Source organism: Somniosus microcephalus, chromosome 13 (genome assembly GCF_052327205.1).
Source record: "Somniosus microcephalus isolate GS21.2 chromosome 13, FLI_Smic_1.0, whole genome shotgun sequence".
In the NCBI taxonomy this organism is placed as follows: Eukaryota; Metazoa; Chordata; class Chondrichthyes; order Squaliformes; family Somniosidae; genus Somniosus; species Somniosus microcephalus.
The window spans coordinates 102,687,432-102,705,038 of NC_140999.1; the positions used below are offsets into that span (position 1 = coordinate 102,687,432).

Sequence of the window (17,607 nt, forward strand, 5' to 3'; positions counted from 1 at the left end):
CACCATCTTGTAGAATGTATAAATACAACTTTTGTATTTCTTTGCCGTTGTATACCACAGGCACCCTTATTTTTCCTTTGGGGTAGACTTTCTGCCCCGTATATGTTTTTAAGATAATGGTTGTGTCTTTTAGAGGTATATGCGAAAATAGCCTCTCGTAATCTCGTCGATTTATTACGGTTAGAGCTGATCCTGTATCTAGCTCCATTTTAACTGGGGACCCTGCTATTGTGAGGGTAACCCAAATGGTTTGGTAATCCTTTTTGGCAAGTACATTATGTAATTTGAGACAGCTTAGTCTCTTGTTTCCGGAGTCGCTATCGCTATTCTGGTCTTCGGAGCTATTGTCCGTCATCATTTGTACCTTCCTGTACTTTTCTTTATTGATTTTTTGTTTTCTGTCAGTGGATTTATTTTGTCCAGATTGGCATACCCGTGCAATGTGTGCAATCTTACCACATTGCCTGCATGCTTTGCCCTTGAACCAGCAGTCCCTCTGGTTATGGGTGGATCTGCCGCAGCGATAACATCTTCCGAACTCCTGTGTCATTTTATGGGTGCCGAAGTCCTGTGTCTCTTGTTGTATCTCTGCAGCTCCTTTTGCTGCTGCTTCGTATGATACAGCCATACTGAAAGCTTTGTCCAATGTTAAATCTTTTTCAGAAAGCAGTCTTTTTTGTGTTCCTTCACTTAAGAGACCGCAAACAAATTTGTCTTGAAGATAATCCGATAGTCCTGCTCCGAATTGGCAGTACTTTGATAGCTTTCTTAATTCGGTTAGGTAATCAGCGTTACTTTCATTCTTGTGTTGATTTCTCTTGAAGAACTTGAATCGTTCCGCTATCAGCAGCGGTGTTGGGTTTACATGCTCCTGCAGGGTATCAACAATTTCTTTAAAAGTCTTGTCCTTTGGTTTGGCTGGAGTGATTAAATTTCGTAACAGCCCGTATGTCTTCGCGCCCATTAAGTTCAGAAGTACTGAAGCTTTTTTTTCATCTGTTATTCCATTTGCAGTGCAATAAACCTCTACTCTTTCCACGTATGTGGTCCAATCTTCTATTTCGCCATCAAAAGCCTCAATATTACCAGATTTAGGCATTTCAGAAAAGATATGGCGCTTCCCGCGCTTTTTTTTTCTCTCTGTAGCAACGATATGGCGCTTCCCGCGCTTTCCCGCCGCTGCTACCGATAACAACGCTGTTTTACTGTGGTTTCCGTTTATTCACTGTTGGAGAGTCGTTCCCGACGGAGGTCTAAACGCTGACCTGCTTGCTGCGCCGGCCGTCTCTTGAGTGCACCCTCCCAGTCCGTTATTGTTTGCCTCCGATTTCGCTGCCTATCTCAGCTGTAGAGCCTGCCGCTGGAGCTCCAGCCTGACGCCCAGGAAGGATTAGCGCAGTACCTGTCACCAGCTTGGCCAGCTGGTGAAACCACAGTTTCTCTCACTTCCTTGAGTCTTCTGGACGCTGGAGGAATCGATGTCCTTGAGGTGCTGCCGAATTGCAGGTAAGTCCGTTTCCACTTCGTCGCCACTGTAGTGTCCGTGTGTAGATAAAGACACTGAAGACAGGAGTTGGTTCATAGGTATTTACTAAGCAAGTCTGGGGGGGCGGTTTCTAAAGGATATACACAATACACAGGCTTATATAGCCCAAGTGGCAATTACCGGCATTACGCACACCTGGGGCTCTTAAAGGCACATACACCATAATTGCTCTTAAAGGCACATACACCACAAAACAAGTTGGCTTTTAATCACTAAGATCAGAGCTAACATCTCAACACGCCGACTGGTTCACAGGAATGAGTCATACAGATCCTGGGATCTTTATGTAAGAGAAGTCAGGGGCGGAGCCAAGAGCCAAGACCTGGAACCTTCCAGGTTAGTCGGGAAAGAGGAAGTGAAACTATACACCGTGGGGGAGGGTAATATACATGAGTGCAAAACGAATACAGGATCAAGACAAACAGATTTCATTACATTCACCCCTTCTATAGATTTAGTCCATCGGGGTGATGTTTCTTAAAAGTTGGTATAAGTGAGTCTGTCAGGAGGTTTTGCAGTTCTCAGTGATCGGCGCAAAGCCGGTTGGGGTGCCTCTAGGGGAGTGGATTCTGGTTCCTCCGCTGTCCGAGCCTCCGCAGTGTCTTCCAGGTTATCTGCAGTGTCCTCCAGGTTAAAGTTGGGTATTGATACCTCGGGCGTCCTGTCTCTTTGTAGTGTAGGTCTTCATCGGGTAGTCTCCCATCGTTCTCTCCACTCCCCGAGGGAGCGAGGTCTTTTATGGAAACAGTGTCCTCTCGCCCGTCAGAGTATTCGATATAGGCGTACTGAGGGTTTGCATGGAGGAGCTGTACCTTTTCCACAAGGGGGTCCGTTTTATGGCCTCTCACGTGCTTCTGCAATAGTACTGTCCCCGGAGACGTCAGCCACGCGGGTAGAGATATGCCCGAGGTGGATTTCCGGGGGAAAACGAACATCTTTTCATGAGGGGTAGCGTTAGTGGCAGTACATAACAGAGACCTTATGGAGTGGAGCACGTCTGGGAGGACTTCCTGCCAGCGGGAGGTCGGAAGGCCTTTTGACTTTAAGGCTAACGTGACAGCCTTCCAAACAGTAGCATTCTCCCTTTCCACTTGCCCATTACCCCGGGGGTTGTAGCTAGTGGTTCTGCTAGTGGCTATCCCCTTCGAGAGCAAGAACTGGCGCAGCTCGTCACTCATGAATGACGTCCCCCTATGTAGTTTGGCATGCCAAACATGCAGAATAGATTACAGAGACACTTGATGACCGTGGCACTGGTCATGTCTGGGCAGGGAATGGCGAAGGGGAAGCGGGAATATTCATCAATGATATTGAGGAAGTATACGTTACGGTCGGCAGAGGGAAGGGGTCCCTTGAAGTCCAGACTTAGGCGCTCGAATGGCCGTGTGGCTTTGATAAGGTGTGCACGGTCAGGCCTGTAGAAATGAGGCTTGCATTCCGCACAGATGCGGCAGGCTCTGGTCATTGCCCTGACCTCCTCGATGGAGTGGGGCAGATTGCGGGACTTTATAAAATGGTATAGTCGGGTGACCCCTGGGTGACAGAGGTCGTTGTGGAGACCCTGTAATTTGTCCGTATGAATGCTGGCACACATTCCCCGCGATAGGGCGTCTGGGGGTTCATTAAGGGCTCCCGGCCTGTACATAATATCATAGTCGAACGTGGATAGTTCGATCCTCCACCTGAGTATTTTGTCATTCTTGATTTTCCCCCTTTGTTTGTTATTAAGCATGAAAGCCACCGACCGCTGGTCGGTGAGCAGGGTGAAACGTTTGCCGGCTAGGTAGTGTCTCCAGTGCCGCACTGCCTCCACTATAGCCTGTGCCTCCTTCTCGACAGAAGAGTGCCTGATTTCAGGTCCCTGAAGGGTTCGGGAGAAGAAGGCCACAGGACTCCCAGCCTGATTGAGGGTCGCAGCTAAGGCAAAGTCTGACGCATCGCTTTCGACTTGAAAGGGAATGTATTCGTCCACTGCACACACTGCAGCCCTTTCAATGTCCTGTTTAATACTGGTGAAAGCCTCCCGAGCTTCAGCTGATAGTGGGAAGGACGTCGATTTAATGAGGGGTCGGGCCTTATCAGAGTAATTGGGCACCCATTGGGCATAATACGAAAAAAATCCCAGGCACCTTTTTAAAGCTTTGGGATTGTGTGGCAGGGGCAGTTCCTTTAGGGGGCGTAATCGGTCAGGGTCCGGTCCAATTACCCCATCTTCCACCACACAGCCGAGGATACAGAGACGGGTTGTGTTGAAGACACATTTGTCTTCGTTGTAGGTTAGATTCAGCTTTAGGGCAGTTTTTAAAAATCTCGCAAGATTTAGATCGTGGTCTTGCTGGTTGTGCCCGCAGATAGTGACATTGTCCAGATAGGGGTAGGTAGCTTGTAGTTTATTTTCGTCAACCATGCGGTCCATCTCACGTTGGAAGACCGAGACCCCATTTGTTACCCCGAAGGGCACTCTGAGAAAATGGTAGAGGTGCCCGTTCGCCTCGAAGGCGGTGTATGGGCGGTCCTCCGTTCTAATGGGGAGCTGGTGATACGCGGATTTGAGGTCGATAGTCGAGAAGACTCGGTATTGCGCAATCTGGTTGACCATTTCTGATATGCGGGGTAAAGGGTAGGCGTCCAGCTGGGTATAAATATTAACAGTCTGGCTGTAGTCAATTACCATCCGTTTCTTTTCGCTATTTTTAACTATGACTACTTGGGCACGCCACGGGCTGGTACTGCATTCAATAATGCCTTCCCGCAGGAGTCTGTCCACTTCCGCCTTGATAAAGTGTCTGTCTTCCAGACTGTACCGTCTACTTTTGGTCGCTATGGGCCTACAGTTCGGAGTGAGATTAGCGAATAAAGAGGGCGGGCTGATTTTTAAGGTTGATAGGCCACAGACTGTGAGTGGCGGCTGGGACCCGCCATATGCTAGCGTGACACTTTCGTGGTAGCACTGGAAGTCCAGGCCCAAGATTACATTAACACAGAGTTCTGGCATCACGAGGAGTTTAAAATCCTTGTCGTCCGTGCCTTTTACAGTCAGTGTTACCACACAGTAGCCCAAAATGTCCGAAGTGTGGGGCTTAGCAGCCATAGCAATTCTGCTCCGTGTAGGGGTTACCGTTAATGAGTGCCGCCGTACCAGGCTAGGGTGGATAAAACTCTCAGTACTCCCACAGTCAATTAAACATTTCGTTAAATTCCCGTTTACCTGTATGTCCATCATGGATTTTGTCAACGGGTGTGGCCTGGATTGATCCACCGTGATCGAAGCCACTGTTGGGCCCTGGGCGGCCGTTGAGTCGGGAAAAGATGGCGGATCCCAAGATGGCGGCCCGCACAGCACGCACGAGGCGGTGACGGAGTTGGAAATCGGATTCCCCCTGCAGACTTTGCTAAAATGCCCCTTTTTCTTACATTTGAAGCATGTAGCGTCCTTCGCTGGGCATCGTTGTCTGGGGTGCTTGGCCTGGCCGCAGAAGTAGCAGTTCGGGCCTCGAGACATTGCCGCTGTAGTCGGACTCCTGGGTGAACTTCTGTGTGGGGACTCCGGCGGCGTAGAGCTGGTCTGAGACCTGGATGGGGAAGATGGCTGATTCCAAGATGGCGGCCCCCTTGGCGTGCACGAGGTGGTGAGGGCCGCATGGCCGGAAGAATAAGAGTCAGAGTTTCTCTGGGCCACGTCCAGTGATCGCGCAGTGGCCACTGCCTTTTTTAAGTCCAGGACCTTCTTCTCCAGCAGTCTCTGCCGGATATAATTCAATTTGAGGCCCGTGATGAAGGAATCGCGGACCAATTCGTCAGAGTACACGTTGGCCGTCACGGCCTTGCAGTTACAGTCCCGGACCAGGTCCTTTAGGCCCTGTAAGAAATCGTCCATTGATTCCTCTGGTCGCTGCCTGCGTGTAGCCAGCAGATGTCTGGCGTACACTTCGTTTACCGGCCTCTGGTATTGGGCCTTCAGGATAGTGATGGACTCCGTGTAAGAGGTGGCGTCCCGGATGAACAAATAAATCCGATGACTTACGCGAGTAGTCAGTAGACTCAGTTTATCTACCTCACTAGCGGATGAGGCCCCCACGAAGAGTTCGAAGCATTTGAGCCAGTGTCCAAATTGATTTGATGCTTCAGCAGAATGTGGATCCAAGTCCAGACACTCTGGTTTTAGGAGTCGATCCATCCTAGTATTCTTTAGTGATTAAAATTGATGGGCCTTCAATAACCACAAAACTAGAAGTTATAGACTTAAACAAGTTGGCTTTTAATCACTAAGATCAGAGCTAACATCTCAACACGCCGACTGGTTCACAGGAATGAGTCATACAGATCCTGGGATCTTTATGTAAGAGAAGTCAGGGGCGGAGCCAAGAGCCAAGCCCTGGAACCTTCCAGGTTAGTTGGGAAAGAGGAAGTGAAACTATACACCGTGGTGGAGGGTAATATACATGAGTGCAAAACGAATACAGGATCAAGACAAACAGATTTCATTACAATATCCTCATCCAAGCCTTTGTGACCTTCACACTCACCTATTCCAGTGCTCTCCTGGCCAGCCTCCCTTCCTCCACTCTCCATAACCTTCAGCTCATCCAAAACTCAGCTGCCCGTATCTGATCCCTCACCAAGTCCTGTTCACCCATCACCCCTGTGCCCCCTAATCTACAATGGCACTCGGTCGGGCAATGCCTCGAATTTGAAATTCTTATCCTTGTGTTTAAATCCCTTCATGGCCTCATTCCCTCCCTATCTCTGTAACCTCCACCAGCCCTATAACCTCTCCACAAATTCTTCATTTTTCTGACTAGCCTCTTAAGTATCCCTCCCTCCCATCACTCCACCATTGGCGGCCGTTCATCACCCTCCTAGGCCCAATTATGGAATTCCCTCCATAAACCCCTCTGCCGCTCTTCCTTTGTGACACACTTTGACTAAACCTTTGGTCTCCCTCCTAATATCTCCATCTTTGGCTCAGTGTCCACTTTTGTCTGATTACGCTTCTGTGAAGCACCTTGGGATGTTTTTCCATGTTAATGGCACCATATAAATGCAAGTTGTTGTTGTTGGTGCTGTTGTCATCGAGCAGACTGCTGACATTCATTGTCAAACGTGAATAATGGTCACTAGTTTGAGGTATCAGAGGACGATCAGAGCAGATGAACACCTTCAGGAGAGGATCAGACAAAACTAGAAAAGGAATAAAAAGAAAATGAGACCATGGGGAATATCGGGAAGGGGAGATTTTATTTTACAAAATAAAAATAAATAAATGCCAGAGGACACAGATTTAAGATAATTGGCAAAAAAAAACCAGGGGAGATGAGAAGAAAAGTTTTGATGCAGTGAGTTGCTATGACCTGGGATGCATTGCCTAGAATATTGCATTGCTGTGAGGAGGATGCAGAGAAATTCCAGTATGATTTGGACAGGTTGGGTGATTGGGCAGATGCATGGCAGATGCAGTTTAATGTGGATAAATGCGAGGTTATCCACTTTGGTGGCAAAAACAGGAAGGCAGATTATTATCTGAACGGCAATAGATTGGGAAAAGGGGAAGTGCAACGAGACCTGGGTGTCCTTGTGCACCAGTCGCTGAAGGTAAGCATGCAGGTGCAGCAGGCGGTTAAGAAGGCAAATGGTATGTTGGCCTTCATAGCGAGAGGAATAGAGTACAGGAGCAAAGATGTCTTGCTGCAGTTGTACAGGGCCTTGGTGAGACCACACCTTGAGTATTGTGTGCAGTTTTGGTCGCCTTATCTGAGGAAGGATGTTCTTGCCATGGAGGGATTTCAGCGAAGATTCACCAGACTGATACCTGGGATGGCAGGAATGACGTATGAAGAGAGATTGGGTCGATTGGGCTTGTATTCGCTAGAGTTTAGAAGAATGAGAGAGGATCTCCTTGAAACTTATAAAATTCTAACAGGACTAGACAGACTAGATGCAGGAAGGATGTTCCCGATGGTGGGGGAGTCCAGAACCAGGGGTCACAGTCTAAGGATAAGGGGTGGGCCATTTAGGGCTGAGATGAGGAATTTCTTCACCCAGAGAGCGGTGAACCTGTGGAATTCTCTACCACAGAAGGCAGTTGAGGCCAATTCATTAAACATATTCAAGAAGGAGATAGATATATTTCTTAAGGCTAAAGGGATCAAGGGATATGGGGAGAAAGCAGGGACAGGGTACTGAATTTGGACGATCAGCCATGATCTCATTAAATGGCGGAGCAGGCTCGAGGGGCCGAATGGCCTACTCCTGCTCCTATCTTCTATGTTTCTATGTCGCCTTTGGTTCTTCTGCCAATCACCTTAAATCTGGTTCTCGACCCATCTGCTGCTCCTATCTTCTATGTTTCTATGTAATAGTATGCACAGTAACTTCCAAATGAAAATTGGATATATAGTTAAGAAGGAAAAATTTACAGGGCTAAAGCGACGGAGCAGGGGAGTGGGACTAATTCGATCAGAGAGCTGGCACAGACACCATGGGCCGAATGGCCTCCTTCTGTGCTGTATCATGCTATAATTATTCTATAATTCTAAATCATTGTGAATTTCTTTGCTATATCTTTATTTTACTGACTTTGAGCTGCTTGTGGTGGAGCCGCCCAGACACTCACAGAAGCCAGGCACATCCCACTACTTGTTCCATCCTCACTCATTCCCCTGCCATCAAGGAAAGTAGCCAGTGCCAATGTTCAGCATGTGGGTATATTCCTGAAAGTGCAGAGATATACCAGGGTACAATTCCAGGGACCCCAGCCTCCCCCAGGGACAGAGTGATGTTGGGGTACAGTCACCTGGACTCCAGCCTCCCCCAGGGACAGAGTGATGTTGGGGTACAGCCCCCTGGACTCCAGCCTCCCCCAGGGACAGAGTGATGTTGGGGTACAGTCCCCTGGACTCCAGCCTCCCCCAGGGACAGAGTGATGTTGGGGTACAGCCCCCTGGACTCCAGCCTCCCCCAGGGACAGAGTGATGTTGGGGTACAGTCCCCTGGACTCCAGCCTCCCCCGGGGACAGAGTGATGTTGGGGTACAGTCCCCTGGACTCCAGTCTCCCCCAGGGACAGAGTGATGCTGGGGTACAGTCCCCTGGAGTCTAGCCTCCCCCGGGGACAGAGTGATGTTGGGGTACAGTCCCCTGGACTCCAGCCCCCCCAGGACAGAGTGATGTTGGGGTACAGTCACCTGGACTCCAGCCTCCCCCAGGGACAGAGTGATGTTGGGGTACAGTCCCCTGGACTCCAGTCCCCCCCAGGACAGAGTGATGTTGGGGTACAGTCACCTGGACTCCAGCCTCCCCCGGGGACAGAGTGATGTTGGGGCACAGTCACCTGGACTCCAGTCCCCCCAGGGACAGAGTGATGTTGGGGTACAGTCACCTGGACTCCAGTCCCCCCCAGGACAGAGTGATGTTGGGGTACAGTCCCCTGGACTCCAGTCCCCCCAGGGACAGAGTGATGTTGGGGTACAGTCACCTGGACTCCAGTCTCCCCCAGGGACAGAGTGATGCTGGGGTACAGTCACCTGGACTCCAGTCCCCCCCAGGACAGAGTGATGTTGGGGTACAGTCACCTGGACTCCAGTCCCCCCAGGGACAGAGTGATGTTGGGGTACAGTTACCTGGACTCCAGTCCCCCCCAGGACAGAGTGATGTTGGGGTACAGTCACCTGGACTCCAGTCCCCCCAGGGACAGAGTGATGTTGGGGTACAGTCCCCTGGACTCCAGCCTCCCCCAGGGACAGAGTGATGTTGGGGTACAGTCCCCTGGACTCCAGCCTCCCCTAAGGACAGAGTGATGTTGGGGCACAGTCACCTGGACTCCAGTCCCCCCAGGGACAGAGTGATGTTGGGGTACAGTCCCCTGGACTCCAGTCTCCCCCAGGGACAGAGTGATGTTGGGGTACAGTCCCCTGGACTCCAGCCTCCCCTAAGGACAGAGTGATGTTGGGGTACAGTCCCCTGGACTCCAGTCCCCCCAGGGACAGAGTGATGTTGGGGTACAGTCCCCTGGACTCCAGTCCCCCCAGGGACAGAGTGATGTTGGGGTACAGTCCCCTGGAGTCTAGCCTCCCCCGGGGACAGAGTGATGTTGGGGTACAGTCCCCTGGACTCCAGCCTCCCCCGGGGACAGAGTGATGTTGGGGTACAGTCCCCTGGACTCCAGTCCCCCCCAGGGATAGAGTGATGTTGGGGTACAGTCCCCTGGACTCCAGTCTCCCCTAAGGACAGAGTGATGTTGGGGTACAGTCCCCTGGACTCCAGTCTCCCCTAAGGACAGAGTGATGTTGGGGTACAGTCCCCTGGACTCCAGCCTCCCCTAAGGACAGAGTGATGTTGGGGTACAGTCACCTGGACTCCAGCCTCCCCCGGGGACAGAGTGATGTTGGGGTACAGTCCCCTGGACTCCAGCCCCCCCAGGACAGAGTGATGTTGGGGTACAGTCACCTGGACTCCAGCCTCCCCCAGGGACAGAGTGATGTTGGGGTACAGTCCCCTGGACTCCAGTCCCCCCCAGGACAGAGTGATGTTGGGGTACAGTCACCTGGACTCCAGCCTCCCCCGGGGACAGAGTGATGTTGGGGCACAGTCACCTGGACTCCAGTCCCCCCAGGGACAGAGTGATGTTGGGGTACAGTCACCTGGACTCCAGTCCCCCCCAGGACAGAGTGATGTTGGGGTACAGTCCCCTGGACTCCAGTCCCCCCAGGGACAGAGTGATGTTGGGGTACAGTCACCTGGACTCCAGTCTCCCCCAGAGACAGAGTGATGCTGGGGTACAGTCACCTGGACTCCAGTCCCCCCCAGGACAGAGTGATGTTGGGGTACAGTCACCTGGACTCCAGTCCCCCCAGGGACAGAGTGATGTTGGGGTACAGTTACCTGGACTCCAGTCCCCCCCAGGACAGAGTGATGTTGGGGTACAGTCACCTGGACTCCAGTCCCCCCAGGGACAGAGTGATGTTGGGGTACAGTCCCCTGGACTCCAGCCTCCCCCAGGGACAGAGTGATGTTGGGGTACAGTCCCCTGGACTCCAGCCTCCCCTAAGGACAGAGTGATGTTGGGGCACAGTCACCTGGACTCCAGTCCCCCCAGGGACAGAGTGATGTTGGGGTACAGTCCCCTGGACTCCAGTCTCCCCCAGGGACAGAGTGATGTTGGGGTACAGTCCCCTGGACTCCAGCCTCCCCTAAGGACAGAGTGATGTTGGGGTACAGTCCCCTGGACTCCAGTCCCCCCAGGGACAGAGTGATGTTGGGGTACAGTCCCCTGGACTCCAGTCCCCCCAGGGACAGAGTGATGTTGGGGTACAGTCCCCTGGACTCCAGTCCCCCCAGGGACAGAGTGATGTTGGGGTACAGTCCCCTGGACTCCAGTCCCCCCCAGGACAGAGTGATGTTGGGGCACAGTCCCCTGGACTCCAGTCACCCCAGGGACAGAGTGATGTTGGGGTACAGTCCCCTGGAGTCTAGCCTCCCCCGGGGACAGAGTGATGTTGGGGTACAGTCCCCTGGACTCCAGCCTCCCCCGGGGACAGAGTGATGTTGGGGTACAGTCCCCTGGACTCCAGTCCCCCCCAGGGATAGAGTGATGTTGGGGTACAGTCACCTGGACTCCAGCCTCCCCCCTGGACAGAGTGATGTTGGGGTACAGTCCCCTGGACTCCAGTCTCCCCTAAGGACAGAGTGATGTTGGGGTACAGTCCCCTGGACTCCAGTCTCCCCTAAGGACAGCGTGATGTTGGGGTACAGTCCCCTGGACTCCAGCCTCCCCTAAGGACAGAGTGATGTTGGGGTACAGTCACCTGGACTCCAGCCTCCCCCAGGGACAGAGTGATGTTGGGGTACAGTCCCCTGGACTCCAGTCCCCCCAGGGACAGAGTGATGTTGGGGTACAGTCCCCTGGACTCCAGTCCCCCCAGGGACAGAGTGATGTTGGGGTACAGTCCCCTGGACTCCAGCCTCCCTCGGGGACAGAGTGATGTTGGGGTACAGTCCCCTGGACTCCAGCCTCCCCCAGGGACAGAGTGATGTTGGGGTACAGTCACCTGGACTCCAGTCCCCCCCAGGACAGAGTGATGTTGGGGTACAGTCCCCTGGACTCCAGTCCCCCCAGGGACAGAATGATGTTGGGGTACAGTCCCCTGGACTCCAGCCTCCCCTAAGGACAGAGTGATATTGGGGTACAGTCCCCTGGACTCCAGCCTCCCCTAAGGACAGAGTGATGTTGGGGTACAGTCCCCTGGACTCCAGCCTCCCCTAAGGACAGAGTGATGTTGGGGTACAGTCCCCTGGACTCCAGTCCCCCCAGGGACAGAGTGATGTTGGGGTACAGTCACCTGGACTCCAGTCCCCCCAGGGACAGAGTGATGTTGGGGTACAGTCCCCTGGACTCCAGTCCCCCCAGGGACAGAGTGATGTTGGGGTACAGTCACCTGATGCCCAGCCTCCCCCAGGGACAGATTGATGTTGGGGTACAGCCCCACGGACAAGATAATGTAAAAGGTTCTGGATCCAAACTCGTCTGTTGTCTCCGCCTGGCCTGGAGCGCGTTGGCAGCATTTCTGTTTGGTTTCGGATTTCCAGCATCTGTGATCTGTTGCTGAACAATGTCACTGCACTTGCTGCACACATTACACTAAAACAAGGACTACAGTTCCCAGAGTCCGCCAGACAGATAAGGCAGGACCAATGAAGCGGCTGGGAGGTGGGGCCAAGTGTTGAGGCTAAAAGCCCCCAGTACTTCAGGCTCAGTTGAGTCGTGTCCTTTGGCTGTGGCGAGACGTGTCTGGCTGCTATCCCCAGCCCATGGACTGACTGCGTGTGCTGAGCGGCGGGGCAGAAAGCTGCCTCCTCCTCCACTCTCCAGCCCGGGGCTTGGCTTCCATTGAACGCTCTGGCTGCGACCTGCCGCCGGCACCGACCCTGACACCATGCACACCCTGCAGAAGGACACCACCTTCACCAAGATCTTTGTGGGCGGCTTGCCCTATCACACTACTGACTCGTCCTTAAGGAAATACTTTGAGGTGTTTGGGGACATCGAGGAGGCGGTGGTGATCACCGACCGGCAGACGGGCAAATCCCGGGGCTACGGCTTTGTAAGTACCTGCGAGAGCGGGGGGGACACCTACCAGTCCCTCGGGAGGCAGTGCCCAGTCCCTCTGGGGGGGGGGGGCACCTACCAGACCCTCTGGGGGGCAGTGCCCAGTCCCTCGGGGGGCACCTACCAGACACTTGGGGGGGCAGTGCCCAGTCCCTTGGGGGGCACCTACCAGACCCTCGGAGGGGGGCAGTGCCCAGTCCCTCTGGGGGGGGGCACCTACCAGACCCTCGGGGGGGCACCAACCAGACCCTCTGGGGGGGCAGTGCCCAGTCCCTCTGGGGGGGGCAGTGCCCAGTCCCTCGGGGGGGCACCTACCAGTCCCTCTGGGGGGGGGCACCTACCAGTCCCTCTGGGGGGGGCACCTACCAGTCCCTCTGGGGGGGGGCACCTACCAGACCCTCTGGGGGGGGCAGTGCCCAGTCCCTCTGGGGGGGCAGTGCCTAGTCCCTCTGGGGGGGGGGCAGTGCCCAGTCCCTCTGGGGGGGCACCTACCAGACCGTCGGGGGGGCAGTGCCCAGTCCCTCTGGGGGGGGCAGTGCCCAGTCCCTCGGGGGCACCTACCAGACCCTCAGGGGGGCAGTGCCCAGTCCCTCGGGGGGCACCTACCAGTCCCTCTGGGGGGCACCTACCAGTCCCTCTGGGGGGGGGCACCTACCAGTCCCTCTGGGGGGGGCACCTACCAGCCCCTCTGGGGGGGGGCACCTACCAGCCCCTCTGGGGGGGGCACCTACCAGCCCCTCTGGGGGGTCACCTACCGTCCCTCGGGAGGGGGGGGGCACCTACCAGTCCCTCTGGGGGCACCTACCAGTCCCTCGGGGGGGGGGCACCTACCAGTCCCTCTGGGGGCACCTACCAGTCCCTCTGGGGGCACCTACCAGTCCCTCTGGGGGGCACCTACCAGTCCCTCTGGGGGGCACCTACCAGTCCCTCGGGGGGGGGCACCTACCAGTCCCTCTGGGGGGGGGGCACCTACCAGTCCCTCTGGGGGGCACCTACCAGTCCCTCTGGGGGGGGGGCACCTACCAGTCCCTCTGGGGGGCACCTACCAGTCCCTCTGGGGGCACCTACCAGACCCCTCTGTCGGGCAGTGCCCAGCCCCTGACATGTGCTACTGGCGCTGCTCTTGCTCGCTCACTGAGTGCTCCCCCTCTCCCTCCTTTCACCGAGGTGGGTTGGGGATTTACACAGGAGCAGCCTGTTTTAGTGGGGCTGGTGGGCCCCACCAGCCACTGAGCTGTGCCCCATCCCTCCCCACTGACTCTTTCACTGTGCCCAGTCCCACATTTTATTATCAATTCATGTAGCAGCCCGGCTCCAAGCCGAGTCTGCCGCCGCTGATGTGAGCGTTTCATATGGAAAAAAAAATCACTTCCTCTTTTGCCAAAATGCAGAAGTAGCTGGTTGATTCTCAACCGATGTGATATTTGTTTTGAGAAATTACTACCTCTTAAAGCTAATGCTCAAATGAGAAGCTTAAAAAAACCGACCAACCAGTCAGTCAGGAAACCCAGTATCGGGTTGCTGTCTCTTAACAAGTCCTGGGAGAATAGAACAGGTGTTTTGTACAGTGAAGAGGCCTGGCAGTGAAGTATGTAGTATGTGAAGGAAGAAGATGGAATGAGTGTGTGGGGGAAGAGAGAGAGTGTGTCTGGGGGAAGAGAGAGAGAGAGAGAGAGAGAGAGTGGGGGAAGAGAGAGAGAGAGAGTGGGGGAAGAGAGAGAGAGAGAGTGGGGGAAGAGAGAGTGTGTGGGGGAAGAGAGAGTGTGTGGGGGAAGAGAGAGAGAGAGAGTGTGTGGGGGAAGAGAGAGAGAGAGAGTGTGTGGGGGAAGAGAGAGAGAGCTGTCTGGGGGAAGAGAGAGAGAGAGTGTGGGGGAAGAGAGGAGAGAGTGTGGGGGAAGAGAGAGAGAGTGTGTGGGGAAGAGAGAGAGAGAGAGAGAGTGGGGGAAGAGAGAGAGAGAGAGAGAGAGAGAGTGTGTGGGGAAGTGAGAGAGTGGGGGAAGAGAGAGAGAGAGTGGGGGAAGAGAGAGAGAGTGGTGGAAGAGAGAGAGAGTGGGGGAAGAGAGAGAGAGAGAGAGTGGGGAACAGAGAGAGAGAGAGAGTGGGGGAAGAGAGAGAGAGTGGGGTAAGAGAGAGAGAGTGGGGGAAGAGAGAGAGAGAGAGATAGTGGGGGAAGAGAGAGCGAGATAGTGGGGGAAGAGAGAGAGAGAGAGAGTGGGGGAAGAGGGAGAGAAAGTGGGAAGAGAGAGAGAGGGGGGAAGAGAGAGAGAGGGGGAAGAGAGAGAGCGGGGGTAGAGAGAGAGAGAGTGGGAAGAGAGAGAGAGTGGGGAAGAGAGAGAGAGGGGGGGGGAGAGAGAGAGTGGGGGAAGAGAGAGAGAGAGTGGGGGAAGAGAGAGAGAGTGTGGGGGAAGAGAGAGAGAGTGTGGGGAAGAGAGAGAGAGAGTGTGGGGGAAGAGTGAGAGAGAGAGAGAGTGGGGGAAGCGAGAGAGAGAGAGAGTGGGGGAAGCGAGAGAGAGAGAGAGTGGGGGGAAGAGAGAGAGAGTGTGGGAAGAGGAGAGAGAGAGAGTGGGGGAAGAGAGAGAGTGTGTGGGGGAAAAGGAGAGAGAGAGAGGGGGGAAGGGAGAGAGAGTGGGGGAAGAGAGAGAGAGTGGGGGAAGAGAGAGTGGGGGAAGAGAGAGTGGGGAGAGAGAGAGAGTGGGGGAAAAGAGAGAGAGAGAGTGGGGGAAGAGAGAGAGTGGGGAAGAGAGAGAGAGTGGGGGAAGAGAGAGAGGGGAAGAGAGAGAGTGGGGGAAGAGAGAGAGAAGAGAGAGAGTTGGGGAAGAGAGAGAGAGAGAGTGGGGGAAGAGAGAGAGAGAGTGGGAGAAGAGAGAGAGAGAGAGTGGGGAAGAGAGAGAGAGAGTGTGGGGGAAGAGAGAGAGAGTGGGGGAAGAGAGAGAGAGAGATAGTGGGGAAGAGAGAGAGAGATAGTGGGGAAGAGAGAGAGTGGGGATGAGGGAGATCGAGAGTGGGGAAGAGAGAGAGAGAGAGTGGGGGAGAGAGATGAGAGAGAGTGGGGGAAGAGAGAGAGAGAGAGAGAGTGGGGAAGAGAGAGAGAGAGAGAGAGAGAGTGGGGGGACGAGAGAGAGAAGAGAGAGAGTGGGGGAAGAGAGAGAGAGAGAGAGTGGGGGAAGAGAGAGAGAGTGTGGGAAGAGAGAGAGAGAGAGTGGGGGAAGAGAGAGAGAGTGTGTGGGGAAGAGAGAGACTGGGGGAAAAGAGAGAGAGAGGGGGAAGGGAGAGAGAGTGGGGGAAGAGAGAGAGAGAGTGGGGGATGAGAGAGAGTGGGGGAAGAGAGAGAGAGTGGGGGAAAAGAGAGAGAGGGGGAAGGGAGAGAGAGTGGGGGAAGAGAGAGAGTGGGGGAAGAGAGAGAGGGAAGAGAGAGAGTGGGGGAAGAGAGAGAGAAGAGAGAGTGGGGGAAGAGAGAGAGAAAGAGAGAGTTGGGGAAGAGAGAGAGAGAGTGGGGGAAGAGAGAGAGAGTGTGGGGGAAGAGAGAGAGAGAGTGGGGAAGAGAGAGAGAGAGTGGGGGAAGAGAGAGAGAGAGAGAGAGTGGGGAAGAGAGAGAGAGTGGGGAAGAGAGAGAGAGTGGGGAAGAGAGAGAGAGGGAGTGGGGAAGAGAGAGAGAGAGTGGGGGAAGAGAGAGAGAGAGAGTGGGGGAAGAGAGAGAGAGAGAGTGGGGGAAGAGAGAGAGAGAGTGGGGGAAGAGAGAGAGAGTGGGGGAAGAGAGAGAGAGAGAGTGGGGGAAGAGAGAGAGAGAGAGACTGGGGAAGAGAGACAGAGAGACTGGGGGAAGAGAGAGAGAGAGTGGGGGAAGAGAGAGAGAAGAGAGAGAGAGTGGGGGAAGAGAGAGAGAGAGAGAGTGGGGGATGAGAGAGAGAGTGGGGGAAGAGAGAGAGTGTGGGGAAGAGAGAGAGAGAGAGAGAGTGGGGAAGAGAGAGAGAGTGGGGGAAGAGAGAGACTGGGGAAGAGAGAGAGAGAGAGGGGAAGAAGAGAAGAGAGAGAGAGTGGGGGAAGAGAGAGAGAAGAGAGAGAGAGTGGGGAAGAGAGAGAGAAAGTGGGGGAAGAGAGAGAGAGAGAGTGGGGGAAGAGAGAGAGAGAGAGTGGGGGAAAGAGAGAGAGAGAGTGGGGAAGAGAGAGAGAGAGTGGGGGAAGAGAGAGAGAGAGTGGGGGAAGAGAGAGAGAGTGGGGAAGAGAGAGAGAGTGTGGGGGAAGAGAGAGAGAGTGGGAAGAGAGAGAGAGTGGGGGAAGAGAGAGAGTGGGGGAAGAGAGAGCGAGTGGGGGAAGAGAGAGAGCGAGTGGGGGAAGAGAGAGCGAGTGGGGGAAGAGAGCGAGAGAGAGAGTGGGGGAAGAGAGCGAGAGAGTGGGGGAAGAGAGCGAGAGAGAGTGGGGGAAGAGAGCGAGAGAGAGTGGGGGAAGAGAGCGAGAGAGAGAGTGGGGGAAGAGAGCGAGAGAGAGAGTGGGGGAAGAGAGCGAGAGAGAGAGTGGGGGAAGAGAGCGAGAGAGAGAGTGGGGAAGAGAGCGAGAGAGAGAGTGGGGGAAGAGAGCGAGAGAGAGAGTGGGGGAAGAGAGCGAGAGAGAGTGGGGGAAGAGAGCGAGAGAGAGTGGGGGAAGAGAGAGAGAGTGGGGGAAGAGAGAGAGTGTGGGGGAAAAGAGAGACTGTGTGGGGGAAAAGAGAGAGAGAGAGGGGGAAGGGAGAGAGAGTGGGGGAAGAGAGAGAGAGAGAGAGAGTGGGGAAGAGAGAGAGAGTGGGGAAAAGAGAGAGAGAGGGGGAAGGGAGAGAGAGTGGGGGAAGAGAGAGAGTGGGGGAAGAGAGAGAGTGGGGGAAGAGAGAGAGGGGGAAGAGAGAGAGTGGGGGAAGAGAGAGAGAAAGAGAGAGTTGGGGAAGAGAGAGAGAGAGAGTGGGGGAAGAGAGAGAGAGAGAGTGGGGG

The 17,607-nt window shown here is 54.5% G+C and overlaps 1 protein-coding gene across 1 annotated transcript in view; it reads left to right on the forward strand.

Moving 5' to 3' along the window:
- Positions 1-12,287: 12,287 nt before the first annotated feature.
- Positions 12,288-17,607, forward strand: part of LOC147108506 (RNA-binding protein 38-like) — a 99,435-nt gene continuing 94,115 nt past the window's right edge. Inside the window, exon 1 of the mRNA XM_086005158.1 lies at positions 12,288-12,644. Coding sequence (XP_085861284.1) covers positions 12,477-12,644 — 168 coding nt within the window. The 5' untranslated portion in view covers positions 12,288-12,476. The remainder of the gene's footprint in view (positions 12,645-17,607) is intronic.